We start from the raw sequence: 27,236 nt of genomic DNA on the forward strand, positions 1-27,236 counted from the left end.
ATGTTTTTTTGAGCGATTAAATTCTGTCCTTTAATCAGTTAAGTGTATTTGACGACTATATCCGTCATGGAGATGTGGTAGAATCTTGTGTCATGACGACTATATCCGTAAAATTTTGTTACAATTTGATAGTTAAATTGTAATTCTGGCGAAAACTAAATTATATTCATAAATTTTAATATGGGTAAAATGTTTAGAGGTCAAGACGAAATGAAACAAACAAATGAAAATTATAAATAATTTGAGTTGGATTTATAACTTCCTGAGAGCTATACCCGTCATCGCTTGATTATCGCGACACACACTGGTGGGCGCTTTGCAAAGAGATTGCCACAGTTAACTGGTTAAGAGATTTTAATTTGTCGGATAATAATTAAATCAATGGCGGATATTCTTATATATAAACGAGAATATTATAATATTCTTAGTTTAAGTGTATTTTGAAAAAAAAAAATCGGATATAACTACTCAACATCATCTTACTATAATTTTACATTTTCATTAACATACCTTCTCATATAATAGCTTCTTATATATTTAATAACTTCATATACTAAAATTTTAATATTTTCCCGACAAACGAAAATTTTTTAAAGGTCAAAATCAAATTCAGAAGCTGAAAAACTACCAAAAAAAACATACTATTTTTACCTGGCACTTCGAAATCGATCAATTTTACCTATCCTCCTTTCAGGATTAGCATTATAGTCTCTATCTCTCGTTCCTCGACGCAAGGAACGAACTTTGCGAAGCGTGTGGTTCATTGCTAATTAACGTAATTAACGTCTGCTCCGAGTTTATTCCCGGAGCAAGAGTGAGTGAGTCAGTTCCAGGTAACAGTTGGAAATCGATGAAAATTTGAACATTAGAAGCTATTATAACACCGTCGTCTGCGTACGATCGGTAAATGAAATCTCCACTTGGACCGGTTCGATTAAAGAAGCTCGCGTAAGGTAACTCCCACCCTGTCGAATCTACGTACATGTCGCGTCGTGCTCTCTTTCTCGCGATAGGCCTCGTTTCGAAAATGTATTCCCACAACGTCGGCATCACGTTTGATTACACGTCCGGCGCGATCGTTTTGACGGGCGGGCGGGGGGGGTAAGAAGAGCGAACGAGGATCTCTCTCCCTTTCTCCCGTGGACCGGCGCGGTATCATGAAAGGCGCGATTACCCCGGCTGCTGATTGGCGTTTACCCTAGCACCTTGTTATTTGGCGAGCACGCATCGATGCGTGCGCGCATTAGCCGCGTCAGAAGAATACGGAATATCGCCAGCCACATTCCGCCGGTGATGGAAATCGAGTACGCCGAACCCCGTTGGCGCGCGCCTCTTCGTCGTCGTCTCCCCGCTTTCGGTGGAAGCGCGACGCGTTGCTGAGCGGCGGGGCCCCGCTCTCGAACGTTGGCCTCGAATAACTGTCCGGGAATGCCGCAAAAGGCCCGCGAGGCATTCCGTGCGAGCCGCGCGCTATAAGCGATGCGGAGAGCCGGCTCTCTCGACGCTGCTAATTATTTGCCATACACCATTTGCGACGACGCCGCTGACCGATACCGTTCGGGGGTAGGGCCTCCTCGGTAAGAAGAGAGGACGTATCGAGGGGAAAATCGGAGAAGAAGCGCGCCTCTTCGCAAATTACTATCCACGGTGGACGCGCGTCGGGACGACGTCGTAAATCGATAACATCGATAAGCGGTCCCCGACCGACGCGAACGATACGACTGCTGCGAAATTGCCGATTTACGCACGACTTGCAAGGGAGCGCAATTTCGCGAGCGCGTCCGTCACGGTTACGCGACCTGCCGTAGCCTCGATATAATATGCCGCCGCGACGCACGGGTTTAACGCACTCGCCCGGCATCGTGGGATAGCAAAAAGCCGACCGATCGGTCGCCCCCATCGCGGATAGGTTTTCAATAAGAGTCGCGTAACGAGGCTGATTTGTCTAAGTATGAGAAACCGCGACCACCGCATGCGGGTATTATTTATCCGACGGCGGGGCGACGCGCTGCCGACGACGGCAGAAATGCATCTTGTACCGGATGTGGCTTACGAGCGCGTACTGCTCCTTCGGTGGGACCATCTGAGAGTGTCGTTCGTCCGTTGTATACCGGTTTTCCTGTGCGCGAACATTGTTGCTCGCAGCGCTCCTGACGCGTGCAGCCAGATGACGTGACGAGTGGAAAATAGCCCTCGCCTCGTGCACGAGGTTGACGAACGCTCTCGGCGAAGAGAAGGAACGTGTGTTTATTACGCCGCGGCGTCAAAAACGCGAGCGAGACCGGCGGTTAAATTGTCCGGGAAGATGATTCCTCGCGAATATTCGACGTCCCCGTGAGAGGAAACGCGGACGTTCGCGTATAGCGAGCTATTAGATGATCCTGCGGCGTAGCGGTCGGCCTTCCCGCGCGATGTTGCGAGCGATAAGGCGTGACGAAATATTATGTTGTGCGCGAAATATTCAGACTTAACGTAGAACTAAAGTTTCGACTCGGCTTCTTTTTTTCTTTCAATTTATTTTCTTTTGTCCTGCCATTTTTAATATGCGCAAGTTAGTATTTTTTCTATCTACATTGTGCATGAGATTCTCCTGTTTATATACTTATTAATAATAATAATCATGCAAAATATTATGCAAATTCATCAGAGATACCCGTGATTAATCGTTTCGAAATGTCAACTATATTCCGAAGGTGACTCGGAAGTGCACACTTCTCCAGACAGTCGGACTTTTATTCGAATTCGCAGGAACGTACTCGCTTCTCGAGTCCGCCGTTCGGCCTCTCGATGGCCGTCGCGCGATACGAAACCCGTCGTAGAATTGCTACTCCCTGTCCTGAGATCGGAACGACAACGCGACGGGTTTAATTTGACCGCCACTTGTGCGCGGAATGCCGCCCGAAGACACCGTATATTCGACAGGTCCTCGAGACCGACCGCGGAGACAGAGAATCGAGAATGCGGGAATTCTTCGGCGAGAAAGGTCCGCCGTATCGGCATTGCGCCTCTCTTTGAATTTCCTTCCGCGGGAACGGAGGAACGCGCGCGAGATCGTCGGCTCTTGTATCATTTTATACACACGAAGACAGAGGCGGCATCGCATGAATCCAAGGTCCGTGTAACGGCAGCTCGAGCATCCGGACGGAAGTAAACAAATCGCCGAGGTATTCTCGACTTTCGGCTTGAAATTATCCCGATACCTGGCGAGAGAGCCCGCGCTTTCCCGACTCTTTCGTCCGGTTTCTCAGTTAATTATCGCGCGTCTCGTCGAAATTGCGAGCGGTATCCGCCGATCGGCTGCATCGCAAGTTGCTCCGCAGGTTCGTCGATCTCATTCTCCTTCATGGAGCTCCACCGAATTCTTCTCGCATATCCACCGTTCTCAAAAGTACCGAGAAAATTCTCACACATTTCCATATATATGATAAAGAATGAAAGACACGATGAAAAACGTATTTATTTTTTCAAGATATAAAATAATTTAATTTCACGGGACGAATCTGCATAATTTGTGTAAATAATTTTTTTGAGCAAAAACAAAAATCGTCGTTTAATAATGACGTAAAGCTCCCTCGTCGAACGGAGCCATCCATTTACCTATCTATAAATGTTCCGCTTATACTTCGTTTAAATCCGGCCGAGCGCAATTCCTCCGGCGTCCTCCAGGCTCGACCTCACCTGCTTGTCACGGCGTATTACGTCACGAAAAGAGAGAGAGAGAGAGAGAGAGAAAGAGCGTCTTAGGGCCGCGAACCCCGCGAGAGAGGGATGACGGAAATAGCCGACCTAAACTCTCTCCCTCTCTCTCCTTCTCTCTCGCAGTAGTGCGAAACTAACCCGCGAGATGTGTACCCGCGTGCGAGCGCGACGTGCTATCTTTACTCTTTTTCCCCTCACCGTATGGATGACGGGCCTGCGAATACCTTAAGCCTCATTCACACGAAGAAAGCCACACTCGTCGGGAATGGCTGGAGGCGAAGGTACACTCATGAATTGTCCGGTCGCGACGCGACGGGTCAACGAGAGCAGAATTCCGCAAAATTGTCTTGCCGGAGATCTGCGACCGTCTATTTTCCGATCGCCTCTAGGAACGCGTCTCCACGTGTCTACCGGCGCAATAACACGATACACCGGCTCTCATTGACCGTAAAGTTTGCGGGCCCGGCTCGCATCACTCGCGGCGATATACGAGGGACAACGCGCTTGACTAATGGTTATTAATTCTCATGTTACGTCTGGCGGGCATTTACCGTCACAACGCGATCACCGGCCAGAAATATTCTCTCTCTCCGCGCGCGAGAGAGAGAACACGTGCGAGACTGGTCGTCGCGAATCGATCGCCAAACTTCGCTACCGATCTCACGATTCGCGCCGAATTAGTCTTTAATTCGCGAAAATTTCATTAGCGCACTGTATTCGCGAGTTATCGCGGTCGTCGCCGTCGTTGTGGGAGCCACTTCTCGGCGTTTGTCTCGGCTATGTTTATGCCGCGTCTTCGTCGTCGTCTTCTGACATCGAACCGGATTTATCCGGCAGTACTCTCGGCGGTGCATCGGCTACTATACTCTCGCGACACCTTACTCGACTTGGCAAGACGACTTTTCCTACGATAAATATAGCGACCGCGCGGCGGTACACTCACGCCGTTCGGCAGCCGATGCCAACAACACGACACGGCGCGACGGTGTGTCGTTAATATGCGGGAAAGGGGACAGTAATCGGCGAGGCTGCTCCTTAAAGGATTGCATTTCCATATCTCCCCGAGCGAAGCGAGGAAAATTGAAAATCATACGTTCTTCCCCGCGCATCCCTCCGCGTTTATTTCGCGCGAATTGTTTTCGTATGACGACGCGCGACGGTATCGATCGCGCGCGCGAATTCGGAGCGCTCCTCGTTTGGCCTTCCAACAGCATTATCTCGTAAATTATCGTTATTTCGTTTTTTCCTATCTCGTAACACGGAAATAAAAGCAAAACGAAAATGCGCATCGCATTTGCATCTTTGCGCCGCATCTGAGAGAAAGAGCTAATTCCATTAAAAGTTCATTTTGCGAAAAAATTGAATGTAATTTTTTCGTTCGCGCGTGTAACGTAATTATAATCTAATAGAATTTAATGTGTAATTTCATTAAGATTTTTTATACTTAGTAGTAGAGCGGCAGGGTTATATTGGCGACGAGAGGGTTTCGGCGCGTAAAATGGCGCGCGCGCGACGTGCGATACGCGAAATAATTACTTTAACGTTTATCGAACGCGTTTCCCATCTCGTTCGCTCGCTCACTCTCTCCCTTCCTTCCTCCCTTTCTCTCTCTTTCTTTCGGTCAGCTTTCATATGAAATGGACCAGGAAATATCGCTGTCTGGCTGGCGTTTCGAGAGCGAACCAGGCTCACCGGGGGGCTGCAGCACGCGAAATAGATTTTCCAGTAGGCCTTATCTTTTTATCTGTCGTCTAAGCCAAGCCGCGTTCCTACACGGTGACACATAATTTCCCGCCGAACGGTCGCGCCAACGCCGGCGGGCTTTTCCGCCCTCCGCCACCCTCTTCCTCCACAACGTGCGCGACCACCATGTACATGTATTATATACACTGTGCGCGCGGCTTTTCATTTTCCCTCTTTTCTGCCACGTCCCAGCTCGGGGATCGCGGGGCTTTGTTCGCAGTCGATCTATCCGTGAGAAATTTAATTATGCGAGCAAGAAACGCGAGAGAGCGCGGTGGAAAAGAAAGTCCTCGAACGAACGAACGAACGAACGAACGAACGAGCGAGCGAACGAACGAACGGACGGACGGACGGACGGACCCCGAGATACACTCTCGAAGCGGCGCACCCCGCCTTTTTATCCTATCCCTCCAGCAAAATTGCAAACCGGCATGATGCACCGTAACCAGACGGTTTTTTTCCGTCGGGGCCCGGCCGGGTTTCTTGCCTCGGCTTAAGCGGCATCGGCGCGCAAGATTGTTAATTAATTTTCAATTTTACGCGACTCCGATCGTGCGACTTGGTTGCTGCGCCGCTTTGCCGGATTCTGCAGCGTAACGCGGCAATTTTCAACCGCATTCAGCGTACGCGCGCAAAATAACGCGGCGCGTTGATTAAGCGTTGCAACATCGCGCGATACGTAGTATTCCGCGATATCGGCGCACGCAGTCTAATCTTCACACTACACCGACTGTGTGTAAGAAAGAGAGAGAGAGAGAGAACGTTTATTATAGACCTAGGGCAGACCTTTTAAAGACTTAAAATATATATGTAAACGACAATATTAATGAGTTTATAGTGACAACAACAGAAATAAAGTGGTGATAAATTAATTATAATAAAAGAAAGAATGAAGGAAAGAGGAGAATTCAAAGAAAGAGAAAATTGTTGGAAGGAAAAGTGGTTACAGTCTGTTGACACGCAGGTAAAGAAGGAAAATAACTAATGAAATTTAAAGAAAGAGAAATGAAATTAGATGAAATGAAGAAGAAAAACAGAAAAGTAATCGTAGCGTGAGAAAATAAATATTCGTGCGCAGTGAATGCGTAGAAAGGGAGAGACAGAGAAAGAGAGGCCGCCTTTCTTCTTTTCTCACCCGCGCTCGCTCGCCGATTAACGTTCAATCGGCTCGATCGTTCGAATCACGGCCGTAAGCATCCGAGTAATCGTCTTATTCCAATAATAACTCGAATGAAACGCAGGGCTACAGCGATGCGAAGCATTCCCCGCCGTTCGTCCTAAAGTGGACGCGATTCCACTCGATCGTCGAATTACGGAACGTCTGCCGGCCAGCTGGAAAATTTGCGCGTCCCCAGCAGCCGTGGCCGTCACCTTGGATCGTGGGGATTTCAGTTTGCTCTTATATTATATTACCGCGACGCGACCGACGGGATATTTCACGGAGCGTAATCAACCTGTATAGCACATCTGTTCTATTGTACTGTACGCGCGCACCTGCCGGCGCTAATCCACGGAACCCGCTCTCGCCGGGAATGTCGCGAACAAGAAAACTGATTAAACGCCTTATGATCACGCCGGCTAGTAATCCGATCGGCCGGCACGTCGGAAGATAGCGCGCACGGAAAGAACACAGTGGAGAATACGGAAGGGCGAGGAGGGGGAGGAGATTTTCCGCCGCGGAGATAGCCGGCTCCTGATAATAGGTGTGCGCCGCGGAGTCGCAGGCTGTTTATTTTTCAATTGGCGAGATCCCCTTCGAGAGTCTCCACGGTACATCTTTCCACTTTCGAAAGGCGAATAACATCCTGTTTTCGCAGGCGATATCGTCTCTTTGCTTTGACAATAAAACGCCGCGAGCGCGTGGCGACACGACGCGAGACGATGCAAGACGAGCGGTGCGAAATTAAGGACTTAAACTAAGAAATTTCACGTTACTTTTATCGCGGCACGCGCGCACGTTTCGTGCCGATAATTGCACGCGCCGCTCGCGTCACGATTCTAACGCCGTAGTCGTTGACGTCGGCGACCTAATCGAATCCTATCTGTCCGCCCACAATTTTATCTGACACGCTGCGCGTTGTGTGCACATAAAAAGAAACGTCGTATTATAGCTGACTATGTTGGCTGTTAGATATGCAAAGAGCCGATTAAGTTTTCCGAAATCGAAGCGAAAAGACACGTGTTTGTGATTTTACATCTTTATTTACGTCGTAATAAATATCTGTTCATTAATATTCTCACGGACTTATGCAGTATTTATTTGATCAGTTTGTCTCATTTTTACACTTAACTTATTATTGCATTTCTTTTTCCTTTTCTCGATTCCGCGCTGTGTTACTCTATACAGGATGTTCCTTAAGTACCCAGCCATACTCAAGGAGGAGATTCTTTGGTTTACTTCAAATAAAAAAGTTTATATAAACGTGTGTCTTAAACGGCTTTCCGAAATACAGAGCGTTTTCAAAAAGATTTAAATGTGGTAATAATAATAATAATCTATCTGAAACGCCAATCACAAAAACAATAACAGCAGTAAAGAGAAATACAAAAACAGGTCTTTCAGGTGGTTCTTCAACACACCTGGTATCTTTGAGCATGTATGTCGAGAAGGGTGGGCCGAAGGATGTACATCATGGCGGAAGGTGGGCATTTTCAACAATTTATTTAATTGTTTCACTTCTAATTTTTTATTTTTTTGGTTATTCCTAGAGTATCGCTTCTGATGTGTTATAAGTTTACACCAAGTTTCAATGAAACATCCTAAAGCCTGTGTGACATTTACATGTTCCTGAAAGCTTCAACTCTGTATTTCGAAAACTAAGCCGTTTACGTGAGCTTTTTTGATTGAAATAAACGAAAGAATCGTCCTCTTAAATATGGCTGGCTACTTAAGGAACATCCTGTATACTCTTTGCGTGCCTCATTCCGACGACGATCGCTCGAGAACAATAAGTGAACCCTCCCTCCCTCTTTCCCGGCTTCTGTATCGCCCGTTGCTATGACGCAATCGCCCGTAGTCGCTGCCCATCTTGTTAGAAGCCATCGGCACCCATATCCACCCACGGGAAAGTCTGCTTCCAATCGAGAAGCGATAAGAGTTGACGCGAATTCGCAGGAGAGAACGTGGGAGGAAGCCGCCGATCGCTCCGAACGTTCTCCGGCGACGCTTACGCGAACGCGCGCTTTCGTCACGACGACGACCGCATGACGCGGATGTCGTCATCACGACGAGACCGATGAACGGTGCATCGCAATCGCGCGAGCGAAACTGCACGGCCGCGAGTCTATGCATTCAGTAGCGGGCTTAGTCATCTATTATCGCGACGTTCCTAAATCATTTCGTAAATATACAAATGCCTTCTTAAAGGTTCGTAATTACATTTTGATTGCGCCGTGGAAAACATTAGCGCATACGTTAGTACAATTACGCCGTAGCGACGCCTGTAAATATCTTTCCCGAATAAAACTCTCGCGTCGTTCGTTGAGCACGATGATACAATGTTGGCTCGCACGAATTTCTGTTCTATTCTAATTACGCGTATATATCATGGCTCATTACGGAATCTCGAATGCACAATGGTAGGATAATGGCCTTAATGCCTAATTTATTTCTTAATTTCCTTCTGAATTTTCCAATTCTGTAGAATTAAATTTCTTCGTCATAAGGAGAACTATGATGTCCTTAATGACTTTTTAAACACATTAATATACCTTCTTAAAGGCCCATAATTACATTTATGACCTAATGTCTTATTTCTCGATTCTTTTTATAATTTCCTATTTCCTGCCGTCAAATTCCTTCATCGGAGCGAAGTATCGGAAAAATACACAGTTCACAAAAAAACATCTTGTACCTGTGTCAAAACCGATCTTTATTAAAATCTTGGTGTTATATTTTTAACATACCCGTGTATTAATTTAACATATTATATTCGTCATTTCAATATGTTACGTCGAGTCGATATTCAACAGTTGTAAGCGTTAAAGTAACATATTTTATATTTAACACGAAAATTTGGATACGTGAAAATGTGTTAAATTTAACACAAAAATGTTCACTGTGTACGCGCCGTTCATACGTCCGTTCCGCTGTCATCTTCGCAATTGCAGAGTTCACTCGAATCATCGTAAGCCCCCCCCAAATTCCGCTCCACTCGAAGCCTCTGGCGACATTAAATCCGCGCGCGATGGCACGTGATGGCTCACGGGATCTTTACGAGCCATTGAGCGTTCCATTGTATTACGCGTCATAATCGACGATAAGACGATGACGAAAGTGCACGCGGCGCGTAATGCCCGGTTCGATGACGTCGCGTGGAACTTTCTATCGACGGCATATTTAATTATCTGGCTTCCTGACCGCGTCTATCAGTCCGCGTCGTTAGTAAGTTCGCGTCGCCGATGACGACGGCGCTCGGCGACTTTTGACACTATTGTGGTGGCAGTTTGACCGCGGAACCAGTCCCGGCGAGAGATCGAACCCAGAGACAGCGAGAGCCACCCCGAAAACACCGTTACGTTAGTTTCCCTGCATGACGGTCGGGACTTGCCCCGTTTTGTTGTAAATTGGATCTTGGAGCCCGGCCAGCGCGTTGGAATCTCAGAGTTACGCTCGAGCGTAAGTTTCTTAATCTTTTGGACGGCGTCTTAGATACTCGTCGGCGCGCGTCGCATCCACGTGCAATCGAGACTCGGTCCGGTTACCGAGGCGGACGTACGACGACAACGGACGGGGACGTGAGAAAAAACGAAAAGCGATACGAGAAGCAAGCCCACGCGCGAAATGTAGAGAGTCAGCGGTTCAGGATTTACGACGTGAAAAATTTTGCGCTACCCGATTCGCGCCGTCGATGGCTGGCAAGAAGTGCTGTAATATGTGCTCGTCCTTCACGAACCCGATCAGAAGACTGTTCTCGGTAAGTTCAGTAACGCTTGCGAAGCTGCGTTTCTTTTATACTTCTTCGTGTGTTTTTATGAATCATGAGCGAGAAATGCAATCGCGTCGTCGTCGAACCGGTGATGCCGAAGGCAGCGCGACAGTTTTCGGGGTCATTTTACGCTTTTGTGAACTTTAAACGCCGTATAAATGTCACGAGACGGCTCGGCGATCATGTTTCTATCGTCGGGACGATGAAGCCGAATGACGATCGATGACAACGAGTCACGGTAATTTTAACTTGTTCCGTAGCGCAGCCGATTTTCCTAGGACCGGCCATCAGGGTCGCACGCGCTCTCGCTTTTTTGGCGATTAGCCCGGTTACCGATATACATCCACGAGCGTATTTCACACGCGCCTTCCTTCACGTGACGGCACGACACGCGACGTCACGTCACGGCGAAGAGACGTGAGGTATACTTAACGAAGTGCGATCGACGTTCGTTACGTAGATCAAATTTCGTCCGTCGGGCTCGAAATTACGAATTAGAGTTAAATTAAGAATAAGACGGAAATGGCAACGCATGACTCGCAAGAGTTGGAAATTAAAGAAAAAAAAGCGCGCGAGAGAGAGAGAGATGATGAGAAAAAAGAAACGAGCACATTAACCGATGCCGTTATCTCGCGATGCAAGTTATTACATTTATTTCAGCGATCACGACGCTTGAGGAAAACGATACGACGCTATCTTTAGCGCGCGAGAAAAACATAACACACGTGCGATAATGCGGCCCACGATAGACGCATAATCGCGTAGAGCGAAGTAAGCAAAATTATGCAATCGGCGGGCCGCCTCGGGTGATAACGCGCGACGACGCGTCTCCGCATGATAAACACTTTTCCTCTCATTAATAAGAGACGCGAGGAGGAGCGCGCGCGCGCATACACGCTCTCAATATAAACGTTTCATTACAAAGCGCTCGATTTCATTAAGCTCCATTAAACTCACGCTCGAGGTCGCGCGTGCTTACGCCCAGTCGGAGTTCAACAAAAACGCCCGACGACGACTCGCAGGTGTAAATATAATGCCGGTGTGTTCTCAGGTGAGCTCGGCCAGTCCATCTGGCTGTTCTCGTCATACAAACACGCCGTGCACACACGCGGCCATGTACTATGAGTTTACGCGCGCGACTCACACGCATACGCGCCGTCTATACTTAGCTCCGAAGTCCAAAAATAAAGTAATTCTCGAATCGTGTCTTGTTAACGGTGGCCGGCGATCCGAGGATCTACGTGGATCTACGCCGAGACGACTCCATGTCCCTTGGCGGCGATCGAGTCGGCGAAAGATCGACGTCGAAACACACCGCGCGGAGTACGCGGCTGTAGTAGCGTAAAATTAATCGCGCGTACGGCAATTAATTTGCGGATTGATTGACGGCGCGGTCCGTTCACGGGAGAGCTGCGCAAATACGCCGGGACCTCGCGTAGGCACGATTGCGATGGAAATTTCGAGGGTTGGGAAGCGGAATGAAACGGACTGTTTATCGATTATCGTTTTTCTTCCCGATACAATGTAGTCGGCGAATTATTCGCCAGCAGCAATGGTGACTCGTCGCGCTGCGACGGGGATTTTCGCGAGAACAGCGCGAATAACGAAACAACCGAAGCGTAGGTTGCGAGGAAAAGTGTGTAAAAGTCGCGTTGGAGATGGCTCAATCTTCGAAATGTTGACGACAGTAGAGGAGGGCAAGTTTGCTAACTTTTCGGAACTTCTTTCGCATTTTTTTCTTTCATAATAAACACATGAATGAAACGTTTTACTAATTCGTCCTGATCTTCCCTAATGGAAGGACAATTTTTTTTTGGGGGGGGGGGAATATTCATTAATGTTCCCTCTCTTTCTATTCTACCCTCCTCGCGCACGCACTCGATATTCCGCGTCGCATTATAATTCAATATTCCGCGTCGCATTAATCGCGCGGGGCTGCATTATTAACGGACTGCAAATTTTGTAATAAACGCACGACTTTACGCGTCCCCAGCGTACGGCAGCGCGAACACGGAATATAATTTAACCATCTTCGACCCGTGGCTCGATGAATTTATAAGCCGGGCGTGCACGCACGGGCAGTTACACAATTTGCATGTTTACACGTGGCTGTCGAACGTTTGCCCGGGGTAAACGTCGTGAATGCAGGCCGGGAAATACGTTTCCTCCGGTCGACGGCCAGCATCGGAGTCCCACGTGATGATTGCACGTGCGCGCACCGGTCCACGTTTCATCCCCGCGTGAGCCTACCCCATGTGAGCGCATTAAATATGCGTATATTTGCGCGCGCGCAGGATGCACACGCTGCACCTGCAGCATCGCCTGTGCATCGTCGCGCCGTTAAGTAAGCGCGAAGTTCCACGAACGTGCGAAATTCACGTCCCGCGAGTGCGATAAATAATCGGGCGCCTCGCGACGATGCGCTTGTATCGGAAAGTCAAGGAGCGCGGTTCCCACGAGAGAGAGTGTGTGCGTGTATGTGTGAGAGAAAGGGATGACGACGATGCGAGGGTGGTGAGCAGATCGATCGCGCAAAGTGAACTACTCGGTGATACTATCGACACATATTTATACACGAGGAAAGGGCTCGCCCACCCTCTCAGCTCGGCGACGCACCCTTGGATCGCGATAACGCGTTATCACAGTCCCCCGCGCGCTTGCGACGCCGGTTAGGGGGTGAGTGGCGCGAACAATGGCCGCGTGATTAATTGCTTCGAAAGCGCCAGAAAGCTAGAAGTGATGGATGTTGTTCCGCGCGCCAGATGCCGCGGCCGCCAAGTATAATCGCGCGGATGCAAGTAGCCGCGCACGGGCTCGCGGTTGATCCGGGAAGATTATCGCCCGGCGGCGAAGTGGCACGAAGTAAAACCGCAGGGAAAAATAAACCGCACGGACGGCCGATTGCGAGCTTGCTGCTTGGAAAAACCAACGGGCCGGCGCGTACTTCGCAACACAGTGACGTAGCCCCCCTCGATCTTCGAGCACGGTACACCCGCTAATGAGAGATCCGCCCTCTGTTTTTTGCGATTATTAAATTTATCATTTTACACAGTCCTCCAACGCGCGCGATAAGAAACTCGGCGATACGGTTATTCTTAGACGAAGACAACGGGTAGTCATTTTTGTAACGCATTTTTATACAACACGCGTTGAGCGGTGCAATGTTGCGACGGTCTCGGTAACACGTTAAGTTCAAAATCATCGGAGTTATTTTTTAAAGCGAATAATTTCACAGTAATGATAATTATATATCATATATACAATAGGAAATTTTATGTTATCATTTAGATATAGCAATTGTATATTTGGGGGCGTCAATAAGGAAATCAAAAGAAGCATTGACAGATTCAAGATGGAGCTCGCTGCTCAGGATACATTCCCAACAAACATAATGACATATTTACGATTTCTCTGACATCATTAATGCGCCATTAACGCGTCATTTGGAATCATTAATACGTCATGATGTTTGTCGGATTATTAGAGGCACAAATTAGTACTCGTGGGTCTTACTAATAGACTCCCGAATTTCGACTAGAGTTTGTGCGAAGATCAGACGGGCCTGTGCGGTCTAATACGCTTCTGATTTCATCCGGGAAATGGAAGAAACCCGAGATTCCTGGGCGGCAGCTGCACCGTTTAAATGTTTCTCGTAACAGATTACGAAAGAGAAACGCCCGGTTGGTGATACTGGAGCGTGTACGGCACCGCGATCGCCATCGTCGTCGCGTCGCCGTCGTAAATTAGTCGGCTTTATCGAGCAACGACGGATTCCGTTTCGAAGCTGTGTGGCCCTGCTTCGCATGGACGCACACCCGTCGGACGTCGTTATCGCGCCCGTCGTGGCGACATCGCGATTACGAGAACGTAAATATTTTCTTCCGGAGGCCCAGCTGCGGCGGGGTGTATCGCGGCGCGTTGCGAAACGCAAATCGTTATTTACAGAAAATTAGAAGTAAAACAAACACGTTTTCGTGAGAACGCCGCGACCCTGGCGAGATAATGAATGAAATTTAGACGCGGCTACGTCACCTCCTCTATTTCCAGCTGCGGTGTCGCAAGAGCCGTCGATGTTGTATATATCGCCGAATGCTACGCACGCTAATTAGATCCTTATTAATTCTCGCCGTCGCATCGATTCACTTCGTCTGAGCGATTATGCGTGCTACGAGCACAGCCCGCCGTAATTAGGAAGCAGACTGAGGATTTCACCGATTTCGCAATTAATACGATTAATCTTCGGGGATCTTTGTACTTCGTCACGTTGACTTTAACGACGTGTGGCGCGCGATAAATTCACCGGCGAGGCTTCCCCCGTGAGGAAACCCGGAGAAAGGACTGCTTATCGCGCACGTAGCCACAATCTAATACTTGATATTAATGTCTACATAACCTCAGCTGTTAAGAGGTTGGCATTATAGAAACTTCCTACGAAGAGGCCCCGTCGATTACTCCCGACATCTCGGCGGAGAATTAAGTGCAATTTTGCCTATCGCGGCGAGATTAAGGTCGGCGCCGCTCGAACATTCGGCAAAACATTCAAAAGGCGTTTCTCGAAAATTGCAACAGCGACGACGGGGAGGAGGGGGGCAAAATTATTACCAGGGAAAAACAAACGTACATCCGGAGGCAGACGGGTCGATAACAGCCCTTGGTCGCTCCAATCTCGGACACTTTGCGTCGTGCGCGAACGCCGGAAATGCGCTCCCTTAACCAAATCGTCGTTACCAACGTAGGCCGTGGACGTACCGAAGTCATTGTTTATAGCGACCATTACGGGCCTCTTTAGCCCGGCATCGAGTTGCATGCATTTCTCGTCGTGCGTGCACATAATGCACTCCGTGCTTTATGGGCGTAATATAACGTTGGAAACGAGTTCGAATTCTCGCCGGTATGCAAAGTGTCTGCCGCGGTGCTTGGCATTTTTTTATATTCCCAGGCGCGTAATTCCGCCGACTGCAAACACGATATTATTAAAGCGAGAGACGGGGCCAAGATGGGGGTGAAGGAACGAGAATGGAGGAGCGAACGAAAGAAAGGAGACGCGCGAAGGAAGCGACGACAGAACGCGAAATCTCAACCCCGAGGTCGGAAAGCGGAAGACTGCCGCGTATCGCTCGTTAGCGTTCGACTCGCTCGGAATGATAACACGCGACTAGCTAATTAAAGGCCGATTTACATAAGACGCAAAACGTAAATCGCAAGAAATGAACGCTCACCGCAAGATTCTCGCGTCTACGTAGATACGAAACGAGCACTCTGCCTGAATCAATGAAAGAATGTATATAGGAAAGAAATAGTTTTAATTCAACGATAGATATTCTTATATAAGCAAGAGTGTTATAACATTATTGGAAAGTTTTCAGTCTTGAATTGAGTGCAAGTAATATTTGCGTCAATGCAAATCCAATCAAGACTAAAAATATTCTAAGATTATAATATTCTTATTTATAATATATGAAAATATCTGTTATTGATTTAAGATTAATTTTTTTTCCGCGTAGAATATAACGTCTTGATTGCTTGGTCGCTTCGACGCAGGACGCGAAAGTTGAAGTTCGTCCAACTTCCGTCTTGCGTATTGAAGTTTACGGCCTGTACGGCCGGAAATACGTCATGATGCGTCTAATCTTGTGACCTGCGACCCTCGCTCTGCGTTTTATGTTGATTGGCCTCAACGAATCGCAATATGTGCATCGCGAATTAAAAGTGCCCAAGAATATACGCGACTAGAGGAAAGAAGGACAATATCTAAAGTGAAGTTTTAAAGTTTCAGAAAAATCGTTTTTCCAAACTTTTCTGCATATTTCTTCAGTTTCTGTTCCAGGAGTAAAAAAATTCGCTTAAAAAAAGTCACGTGTGTTCAGTGAAAATTTGTCACATTCATTTTTTTTCCGTAAGGTAAGAAACCAAAAAATCTGCGAAAAATGAAGGAAAACGGGTTTTTCCCCCAACTTTAAAACTATAATTTTATTATATATACACTATAACAATAAGCTTGCTCGCGAGCTGTTGATCTTCGTGGCTGTACGATTCGCGGCCCGGCGAAGATCGCTCTTTGTGCGCCTCAGAGCGCGCGCTTCATCCCGCTTAAGTTCGCGGATTATGATGTGCGCGTAGATGCGCGTATACGCGTACATCGGTTTAAAAATTTCAAGAGCGTCTTAACGCCCCTCTCCGCGAATAATGCGGCCCGATGAATGGACAACCCGCAAAAATATGGACCTCTAAACATCGATTAGCGTTATGAATTTATGCGGAAGCTCGCGCAGCCGGATGTTAAAAATACAGCGGCCAGATGGGGGAAAAGGGAGTCGGCCGTGTAAATACGTAATCGGAAGGCTGCAGCTAATGTAACGGTGTATAAATAAAGTATCAGCGTCAAGCCGGGCGCGTCTTGTATGCGCCTCACTTTTTAGTAATGAAGTTACCGACTAGTTTCTTTTCGCGTCCTTGCAGCGGCCTGAATAATTCCGATTTGCGTTATAAATCGATCGCCGTCGGGAAGGGCAAGCCCGACTGTCTCATGCGCGAATAAGTCGGAAAAATATAAATTATTTTTCTCTTCCCGGCAATGGAATATTCTATCTAATTTCAGAATACACTGCGACCAAGAGTAAGATAAGCGCAAACTGTACTTTTGCCTCGTGATAGTTTCTCCTCTAAGATGTCGCCGATGAGCGTACGAATCGCAAGAGATATTTCTCTCGTTCTTAAAACTAGTACAGTCGTGGGCGGAAAGGTTGTCCCATTCCCTGGTGATATCAGAAATCTCGAATTGGACACATCATTTTTGACTATTCGCGCATCATGACTTCTGCTTTGGAATATCCTTGCCGGTTCATAGAATTATCAGCGGTCATGATGCACGAACATTCAGAAATGATACTTCAATTCCGGATTTTCCGACATCACTATGCGTAGGGAGTGGAACAATTTTTCTCTCCACGACTATATAATCGATGCAAACGCGGAGACACTACCTCCGACGACGAGATTAGATTCAACTAATTAACGATACTCGTGCGTTCTCTCTTTGTTTTTTCCCAGTTGCTCGCAGACAATTGCTTGTGTCGGTATTTTTTGTCTCACTCGAGAAACACGTTTTCCTTTGTTCGCACGACCGCGACTTAATTTCGTTACCGAAGCAGATACACACACGTTAATCTCTATTTGTTCTCTTTTGATTTATGGCGACGTAGCTGCCACCTGACCAGCGCGCCTGCATTCAAAATATTTTCGCCGTCCGTCCGAATTCCGCGCGGCGCGTTCAACCTCTTTAAATTTTACCTGGAAACGGACACGCGCGCGAGAGGCGGGGACGGAGTGCGATCGGATTATACGCAGCGGGTTTCGCGGAGAGAGATACATCCTGTTATGCGTCCTTGCCGACGATGGCGAGGCTGATAATTAGAAAAGTGGGCCCATTTACAATAATGTCCAGGACGGACCGGATGAAAATATTTCTCGCGTATTTTTCTACTTCTGTCCCTGTTTGCGCGCAGGCCCCGACTACGACTTGAAATATTCATCTTGCTGCTTTGCTTTGCACGACATTCGCGTGTAGCAGCATAATAGAAAGAAAAAAGCTATAAGGAGCAAGGGTATAGATATATACTGGATGTTCCAAAATTACTTACGCGAGATCTTTCAACGAAGCGTTACGAAATTTAATTACAATCGTGTATATTTTAGTCCAAAAATATTGAAGTTATATCCGTTAGTATATATACGAAAAGAAATTCTGTTGAATGAATAGAATTCCCAACAATAGCATAATTGAAATTAATCTTCTTAATTCAATGGCAAATATCATTAAAACTACCATGTTATGTGTTGTTTTCGATAATTAAGATATTAGTTTCAATGATATCGCTATTGAATCCAAGAAGATTTACTCCGATTGCGGTTGGAAATTCTATTGATTCACAGTATTTTTTCCCATGTAGATTCCGAGATGCAAGCGATCGCGAGGTTGAATATCAATATCGCAATAACGTAATCTCAGGCGTTCAGATTCGCCATATGCAAGCACGTGGAAGCATTATCCTTGCTTCTTTCCGTTGGAAATCAGTTGCGTTAGACATGCGCTATGTTACGTGACACCCTGTGAATGTTGATGTACAACACTAACCAATTCACGTTGAGGTCCCTCGACGTCCAGGCGAGCCGACGAAACTGCATCCTTCCGCATCCGAAGCGTTATCCAGCTTCCCTTCATCTGCCGTCTTGTATCGCTCTCCACGTTGACCGCATTTTTTATTACGCCGTGGCGTAATCATTTCTTTGGGAGGTACTCGCGACGCGATCAGTATTTGCATTCTAACAGTGTTTACGAATGTCTCGACGGCGCCAATAAAACGTTTCTGTTTACTTTGAAACCGTATTTTCGAATCTCCTTAATAAAAATATGGAAGACAAAGTGGGTAGAAAAGACAGAAGAACGAAGGACGAAATCAAAATTTGTTTAGTGATTATTTCTCACGGTGAAGCTAGATCGCGAAGTAAAGACATTTTAGAAGTGATTTTTAATTGTTTCGAGAAGGGAGTTTTATTTAATATTACTTTCATTAAGTTTTAATTAACACACACAAACGTAAACGTAAATCTATAGGCAAAATAACTGATTCCAACGAGATACTACAAAAACCTACTGCTTTGAATTTTTATATATTTTTTCTGTATTTATCACCGAACCGTCCGGAACTCAGAGCTGGCCACATTCCGCTATCCAAATCTGGAACAAAAAAAAATTTATTTCCAGGTTAGATTTACGAATTCACGGCTTAACGAGCGAGTGTGCGTGGAGATACGAATAGGATTAGCCCTTTGCGGTCGTAATTCGAGTCATTCCGACTGTAATATCTCGGATTTCGACCTCGCAAAAGGTTAAATAGTGAAGTATAATTAAATAGAGAAGCAAAAGTATCTTCGAGCCGACCCTGCTCGGCTCGAACCGGATCCTCCAGTATCGCATCCGTCTCAGGAACAGCATCCCTCGTAGAATTGTCGCCCTCGGAACTGCATCTGTCGTGTGGTCCGCCCGATCCGAAATGAAAAATAGTTTTCCTGATTATAGTTACAATGATAGAACGTGCTTGCACTCGGTCTAGACGGATTACGAACACGCAGCAACATCTGACCATACTCTTAAAAATCTAACCTAGCAATGACAGGATATGGTTGTTACTTTTAGATTTTAATCCGTACATTTTACTCGTTGCTACGGTGTTACATACACATATGCTAGTTACTACGTTGCTACGGTTCACGATGATCCCGGCATGATGTATGCGCACGTGTAACATCACGATCAATCTCACGACCACGCCGATTGACTTGAGAAATTTGCGAATTAATACCACGCGACTTGTTTCGATGTGTTCGTCTCCGCGTCGGAGATTGTAATACGAAAGAGACGCAAGCGTACGTGTGTTATTGTTTGCGCCGCTACGTCGCGCGGGAAGGTCAGCTGATCGACCTTGACGCGCCGAATCGCGTGCCGCTACGCAACTTTTGACTATTTACTGTTTACTATATTACGACGACGACAACATTATACACTACTTTGCAGTGTTTATTCATTTATTAACGGGACAAATCTTTTAGCGTACAAGAAGTTATAATAATCGTAGATGATTCAAACAAAAAACTGTAGCAATTTTTTTTATATCAGAATCAAGAAAATAAGAAAGAGAAAACGAGAAGAATATGAACTATAACTAAAATACATGCTAGAAACATTAAAGGTTGGTATACATATAAATAAAACTTATTAACATCATCTAAGTAAATCCACTAATTTGTTTCTAATTAAGTTCAGAGACGAATTGAAAAAAATCTATGTCGTGAGATGCGTTAGTTATCAAACGATTAATGGGTTTAAATCTTCCATACAGTGTTCTGTGATAAGAGATACAAAAAAAGAGCGCACTTTCTAAGGCTAACGTTTCATGTTTAACGTTTTATACGATAAGTGAACCTGTCAGAGCCGCGAACTGCCTGTCAGAGTATGTAATCTTGTTAAATTTATTTTAGAAAGATAACGTGAAGGCGAGTAATAAGTTTTTTTTTTCGAAAATATTAACTCGGCCAATATTTCTCATTATCATTAGCTTATTAGCAGTATTAGTTTTATTTGTAATAGCTGTGAAGGGGAAAAAAGAGTGTGATTGAAATTAAAAGTAAATTACTAAGAAAAAAGGATCACACACACATATGCAGTGAAAACGACGATATTTTCTATCGTGGATAAATATCGGAGTAAAAAAATCTCATCCTCAATCCTCATTTTCGCACGCGCGCGTGATATCTATGGTTTTACGAAGATTTAGTAAAATTGCGATGTAACATCCGCCGACATATCGAATCTAATGGGCTTACTCAGCGTTTGTTGATTTAGTATCTCGTGAGATGTATGAATAAGAATGTCAATTGATCGTTACAACGTAAACACTGGGTTATATATGTCTTCCCATTCTCTAAGTCGAAAGTCGCACGATTTTTAGTCTTACACGTGTATGCATAAAATCGAAATCATTATAAGTAAGCAGATCATAATTAGACTTACTTGTGCGATTTTCAACCTTGTACGTACACGCGTAAGACTAAAAATCGTAAACATTTGTTCCGAGGAATGGTAAGGCACACGTAACGCAATGCGTACACAATATTTATCTACATAAGGAAGCGGATGACAGAAACGGCTGTAATAAAAGCAATGCCGAGCCGAGCGACGAAAACAAGCAACAGCTGACAAATCGGAAAATGCGTTCTCGACGTAGCCACGGGTCTAAAATCCACGTGAGACGTCGCCGGCCAATTTCGATATCGTATTTTTACACTTCGCGAGAAATATCTGGAGCCGAAGTCACTCGTGCCTTAACTCATCCGCGAAATATGCCGGAGGAGCATGTGTTTGTGCAGATCGACGCCGACGACGGTGATCGATGGAAACGCACGAAACATCGCGAGGAGAGACGCTCGATAATCGCGATTCGCAGGTGGCACGTACCAGCGGTATCGATCTTTGTAACGTCGTAGTTGCTCAATCGTTGTTTGCCGTCGAGTATCGTCCACCGTTCGTTCGGCGGTTTGTTATTGCTGAGCGGCGCGATGACGCACGGGCTCGAATAAGCCACGAGTCCGATGTCGCTTGCTCGCTCGCGCATGATCCCGACCGGGAAAGAAAACATCGCGGGAAGGATGAAGGCGAAAAAAATATTTTCTCTCTCCCCGGGCCGTCTGGTCAGGGGCGCTGTTACTGCGTCGAATGCAACGGCCGCGAGTTGGAAACGACGCGAACGAGAACGCGCAGTTTCGACATCCTGGTCCGGCCAGACAAACACGAAATGCGACGTTATCGGAATGCAAGAGTCGGGCGCGCGTAATGAGCGAATTGCGCGACGCAAAAATCACCATTGGTTACGTGTCAAAGTTGACATTTCGAGCGATAAGCGGAATGAAATTAATTTCCAACCTATTGCGCAACCATGAAAATCAGCCACGTAACGACGGAAGCGGCGCGTTTATCTCACGGAAAAACGTGTCTCCCGTCTCGCGAAATAAGAAGACAAGAGGAGTGCACTTTAACGCGCTTGAGAGAATTCCGTTCGGAGCAAGGTGAAAAATATGCTTTGAAGGCTCACCGCCGGTTGATTCAATCGATCAATGCCGAAACGCGGATGTCGCGATCGAAAATTCTCGTGCACTTGTCGTGCACCTCGTCTTGATATTTTCAAGGTTGGAACCGCTTCAGACGGAATTAACTCTCGAAAACGTACGTGCCCTCAGACCTTTGGGATACTGAATAACTCGTGTGTTATTTGTGTCGCTGATAGCTCATGGAATATTTCGCCGAGGTAAGGGAGGAAACCTCATCTATCTACCTACCGGCCCCCAATCTATCTACCTGACCAACCAACCGTCTATACTTCGCGTTCTTTATTTTTACGCGCGCGTGTCTGTCCTCGCGGCAGGGACGCGAAGTCCGCGATATTTCCAGCTTGGCGTCGCCGGGCGGAAACTTGCAGAAAATTACACGTGCCTTTGTCTATGCGAGACAATTCAGTCGCTTTTGCATTCAAAGCGTGACCAATAGCGAGGCGCCGGAACTCCGGAAGATGTGGGTTTTCGTCGGAGTTAGCGAACGGCGCCCCGTTGGCGAATACAAATCAGGTCATCTTCTCTATGTAGGTATCGCGCCGTACCTATATGCGCGCACACGCGCCCGCAAATGCATATACACACTCACCCCAGTTTCTGCTGGTAGACCTGCCCCGGTGTTTCTGTCTGGCCGCTACCGGCACGATATACCGGAAGTCGCCGTAACGAATGTGCGGCCACCCACGATCGATCGAGGATCTCTTTCGACGGAAAATGTTTACTTTGTTTCGTGCGAAGGAGAACGGTCGATTCTGTTGGCGAAGAAAGAAAATATCGAGATCATGGTCGGTGAATGAACATATCGAAGAGAAAGATCGAGCTGATGCGAAATTTTGCGCCTCTCTCAAATTTATCCTTGTTGTGCGATATCTTGGCCAATCGCGCCGATCATTATCGACGATTGCCATCGAGAATCCTCGCCTTTCGCGTCCGCCGAATTATTATCGGGCTTAATTGCGAGAAAGAATCGGCCGGGTTTCGCGCCGACCTCGTATCTCGCATCGTTGAAGCGACTCGAGAGGCCCGTGAACCCGCGTCCGCGGAAATTGGGTCGCGCCCGTCGATGAGAAGACGCCGGTTCGATCTTTCCGCCGTCGCGTCGAGGCCTTCACAACTCCGCCGCTATTAACGGAAGCGGCAGACGCGAGTTCCACAAGTTAAATCTTAGTTTACAAGCGAACGGTACTCGAGCCGAAATTTTGGTTTTACATTAACTCCCCAAGTTCTGCGTCAAACTTGAAAGACCAATTTCGAGACACAATGTTATACAAGTTACTCTCTCTCCTATCTTGACGTTATAAATAGTTATTTACTATCGTTTTTTTCTATTTCGAGTCTTAAAGAAAGATTTGTTTTAGAAAAGATATTTTTTAGAAAATATATTTCATATATACTTGATTATTTCAACATTTATCCGCGTTATTGATTTTCATTCTTCATTTCATAATTTTATTTTCTACTTTTTATTCTTAATTTTACAATAAGCATTATATTAATTATATAACTTACTTAACCTGTAACTTAGTACTACTATCTAGTAATGTACTTCAAGTCCGAGACCTTGTCTATAAGAAGCGATCTTACCTGGAAATATATGCTGCCCGCATCCAGGTATCCTTCGGCCTGGTTTCCTGATCTAGCATTCCAACTTCTAACTGCACCGGATACTCATTCGTTACATTGACAGTCGTGTAGATACGAATATTATGCATTGAAAATACGCGTGTTAAATAATGCAATGCCGACGCGAATACGATTCAACATTTCAAGAGCCAATGAAATATTTTAATCACATGACGGGAAATGATAACGCACTTACACGTACAGCGCAGTGTGCGTGTCGCTCGTCGTTTGAAAACACACTAGAAACGTTCAGAAAAGTTCGTCACGCACGAAAATACGTTCAGCTGTTTTAAAGACCTAGAATGTTTTGAAGAGCGTTGATTGTTATGTTGTGACCTTACGGCCCATTCAGTGCCGAGCGATGACGACTGACGCTTGGTGACTGTGTTTATCTTACCGATTGTTTTGCTTCTCTCTCGCGTTCTTCTCCATCATTGAGTATTACATTAAATTATATGTGACGTGTTTTCACGTGGAATATGTATATAAGTTAGTTACGATTTTCGTCGGATGATTCAATTATTGTGCCGAAACTCTCGAAATACTTAATCGGTATTACATTAATTAACACATATTTCTCTGATTTTGAATCGTACATATGTATGCCATTGTCACGAAATATATGCAGAATATGCACAATAATGAAATAGCCAACGGCCAGAATACTGGATTAGGAAGTCAGGACGTAGTCAACGGCAATTATTTATAATCTCAAAGAAAAACGGTGGTATGCATGTAGAGTGTCATATTTCGAAATGTATGTCTTTCAAGTTCAACGTAATTTGTAAGAATTGTAACGCAGAACCGAAAGTTTGTTTCGAATAATAACCTCAATTATCGCGTTGATAGATATCGCTCGCGTAATCGACAACGTGAAAGCGGGAATATATTTCGAGGCAACCTCCCCTCTTGGCTGGTTAATCGAAATTGCGCGTAACTTTATTATTCCCTCGTGAAAGGGTTAACGTGCTAATCGCTTCGATGTACTTACTCGACGCGATGATCGTGATGAGCGCGCGTAAAGCATCGAGGGTACAGCATCATTGCCCTAGTAAGTCGTTGCCAAATTTCCGCTGGCAGGTCAGCGATAAATAGTCGCCGTTGAGGCGATGTCGCGGAGGGTCGAATCAAGGATTGAGACGCGATCCAACGCAGCAACTTCTCTTTCGTAGTCCGTTTTCGCCGCGGCGGATCCTTCCGAAATGGCGGCCATTACGCGCGCCTGCGCATTGGACATGTCGTTCGCGCGTAAATCCCATCGTCCATTGCGATAAGAACCACGGGGCGTACGAGTAAGCGCCATGGAGTGTAGAAAAACATAAGTAATAAGATTCAAGCAATAAGGAAATTAACCAACCAATCAGTATATTTCTTTAAGTTTATGTATTTTAAAAGACGATAGAAGTGACGATAAATTTAGCAGAAGTAAATAAGATTTCAGTGAATTGAAATCTTAGTTACTTCTGCCAAATTTATTGTCATTTTTATCGTCTTTTGGAATATATAAACCTAAACAAATATAATGATTGCTCCAGGTGAAATTTTAATTCTACATTAAATCTATTTGGTTCTATATTAAAAACTTTAAACGGACTTTATTTGTAGCATCAAAAGGAGAACTGAAATTTTCGACTCGGATGGTTGGCCAATTTCCTTACTGGTTAAGTCTTATTGCGTTCTTTTTATAGCGATGTCTACAATTTATCAAAGAATTTTAAGCTTTAAGCCTTAAACCGTAAGAAATCGACCCACCATAGTCGAATGTGAGAAGAATAATCGAGTGTGATTGGTCAATTTCTTACGACTTAAGGCTTAAAGCTTACATCTTAAATTTTCATTGTAGACACCACTTTTATGTCATCCGCCGCTTAAGCTGCAAAGCCTAAGCAGTAAGCGAATTGGCCAATCACAGTCGAGGTTTCAACACGATAGTCTCGCGCTCTCGATAATTCCCGAATGTGATAGGTTAATTCAAGCTGCTCAAGTTGTACATACCATCCTTTTACATTCCGGGATGATCGATCGGTTTTACGAAACGATGCTCTCTCTTTCGTCCTCTCTGCTAGTAATCTCTCAACTTGTCCCTCAATCGCGCTCTCATTACAAATCGGCTCTTGAACGCCTTGTTTTCAACGCTCGCACGCTCGACGCGTAAATAACGCGATATTTTTATTGCACCGGAGCGACACCCGTGTTTCTCTTTCTCGCTCTCTCTCTCTCTCTCTTTCTTGTCGCGCGTCTCGCCGCGTCGTACGTAACAATGCGCTCTTTGTTTATTAAGCAATGTTTATCCGTCGAATGCTCCGAATCCGCCAGGACGCAATCGCGCGTGCGTCGATTATTTTCGCCGTGATGTAACACGCCGACGTTTAATTACAGTCTTCGCAGCAGATACACGGCATATATTTTTAATCCGCGCGCATAAGCGAGAAGGAAAAAGACAGACGGAGGAGAAAGCGCGCGCTCGCGCGAGGGTCGAAATGAAGACATTACCCTGCAAGCAGCGTTCGCTATGTGCGAGCAAACACACTCGGTAGACGTTATTTCGTTGCCGCCCCCGTGCTCGTTCACGTGCGCCTTATCGGTCCATCGCCCGGACGAAGTTCGCTCGCTCGGAGATTAATTAAGAAGCGTGATTTCTGCAATTCCGACGCCGCCGCCGCCATCTTCGTTTTCGTCGCCGCAGCCGCCGCCGTTGTCGTCGCTGCGATCGCGCGCTCAGACGCTGAACGAGGTTCGAAGATCGGCTGCCGACGAATGATTCACGCTGCCTACGCGGTTTGCTACGTTGCTGTAAGTAAGAATCTGCCCGCTGTAAATACGGCCGGCTCGCTGCAAATAGCGACTTGTTTATCACCAAACGCTGTCAATTGATTCCTCCCCTCTCTCACCTCGCTTACCACCGCGCGTCGCGCATTTCTCAGACACGTCGATCGCGCGTGATCGACACGGTGTGACGTTCGTGTTTCCGGTATTCAAACATGAGACGCTGATTAGAATGTTGCCATTGTTGCGCCCATTGTATATCGTATTGTACTATGATTACATCTACGATGTTTCTGATACGAGCTCGCCGTATCGATGACATTGTAATTTTTCCTAGATCGTATCAAGTGCTTGCAAAAGTTTGTATGATTATTCATATATTTTGGTCTCACCAGATAATCCACGGGAGAATTTTATGGTTATAGATGTCATTTAAGATCGTCAAAATAGACCCATTTTTCATTACCCGTAATTATTCGTTGCATAAAATCGCGTTAAACGTAACGTTTTATTCGTCAACCATCAATTCGGTATGGCCAACATTGAAAAACTAAGAAGCGACTTAAAGAAAAACAATTACTATGTCGCTGTTACAGCCATCTATTTGTGACCTTACGAATTGTTTTGCAAGCATCTAACACATATTTGAAATTTCCGATGGGAGGTTATGAAAATCGAACGAAATCGCGCCGATTGGGGAGCGAATACACCAACGAGCGTGGAATCGATATTTCTTATCACTCGTGTATCATTCGTCGTAATCCCGTAAATTATCGGGGCGCACTTTACGAATTTTGACGGTGTCGCGAAAAA

General features: G+C 46.0%; 1 protein-coding gene and 1 long non-coding RNA gene across 4 annotated transcripts in view; one reads left to right on the forward strand and one right to left on the reverse strand.

Annotated features, from left to right (window-relative positions):
• The window catches only part of LOC106741613 (3-phosphoinositide-dependent protein kinase 1), a 325,306-nt gene that overhangs the window by 276,387 nt on the left and 21,683 nt on the right, over window positions 1-27,236 (forward strand). The window contains exon 1 of one of the 2 annotated variants that reach the window (XM_014613806.1): window positions 10,206-10,358. The exons of the other annotated variant lie outside the window; for it this stretch is intronic. Within the exon in view, the coding sequence (XP_014469292.1) occupies window positions 10,293-10,358 (66 nt within the window). The 5' untranslated portion in view covers window positions 10,206-10,292. Of the gene's footprint in view, window positions 1-10,205; window positions 10,359-27,236 lie in introns of those variants that run through there. 2 annotated transcript variants of the gene reach the window in all.
• Window positions 18,925-26,438, reverse strand: LOC106741615. 2 transcript variants are annotated; one of them, XR_001374196.1, is made up of 4 exons: window positions 25,653-26,438; window positions 24,649-24,879; window positions 22,624-22,786; window positions 18,925-19,107 (listed from the first exon to the last, which is right to left on the reverse strand). It is a non-coding gene; the product is annotated as an uncharacterized LOC106741615 (long non-coding RNA). The 2 variants fall into 2 exon arrangements; XR_001374197.1 differs by lacking the exon at window positions 22,624-22,786.

This window comes from Dinoponera quadriceps, unplaced genomic scaffold (genome assembly GCF_001313825.1).
Source record: "Dinoponera quadriceps isolate SergipeBrazil2010 unplaced genomic scaffold, ASM131382v1 scaffold586, whole genome shotgun sequence".
Taxonomy (NCBI): Eukaryota; Metazoa; Arthropoda; class Insecta; order Hymenoptera; family Formicidae; genus Dinoponera; species Dinoponera quadriceps.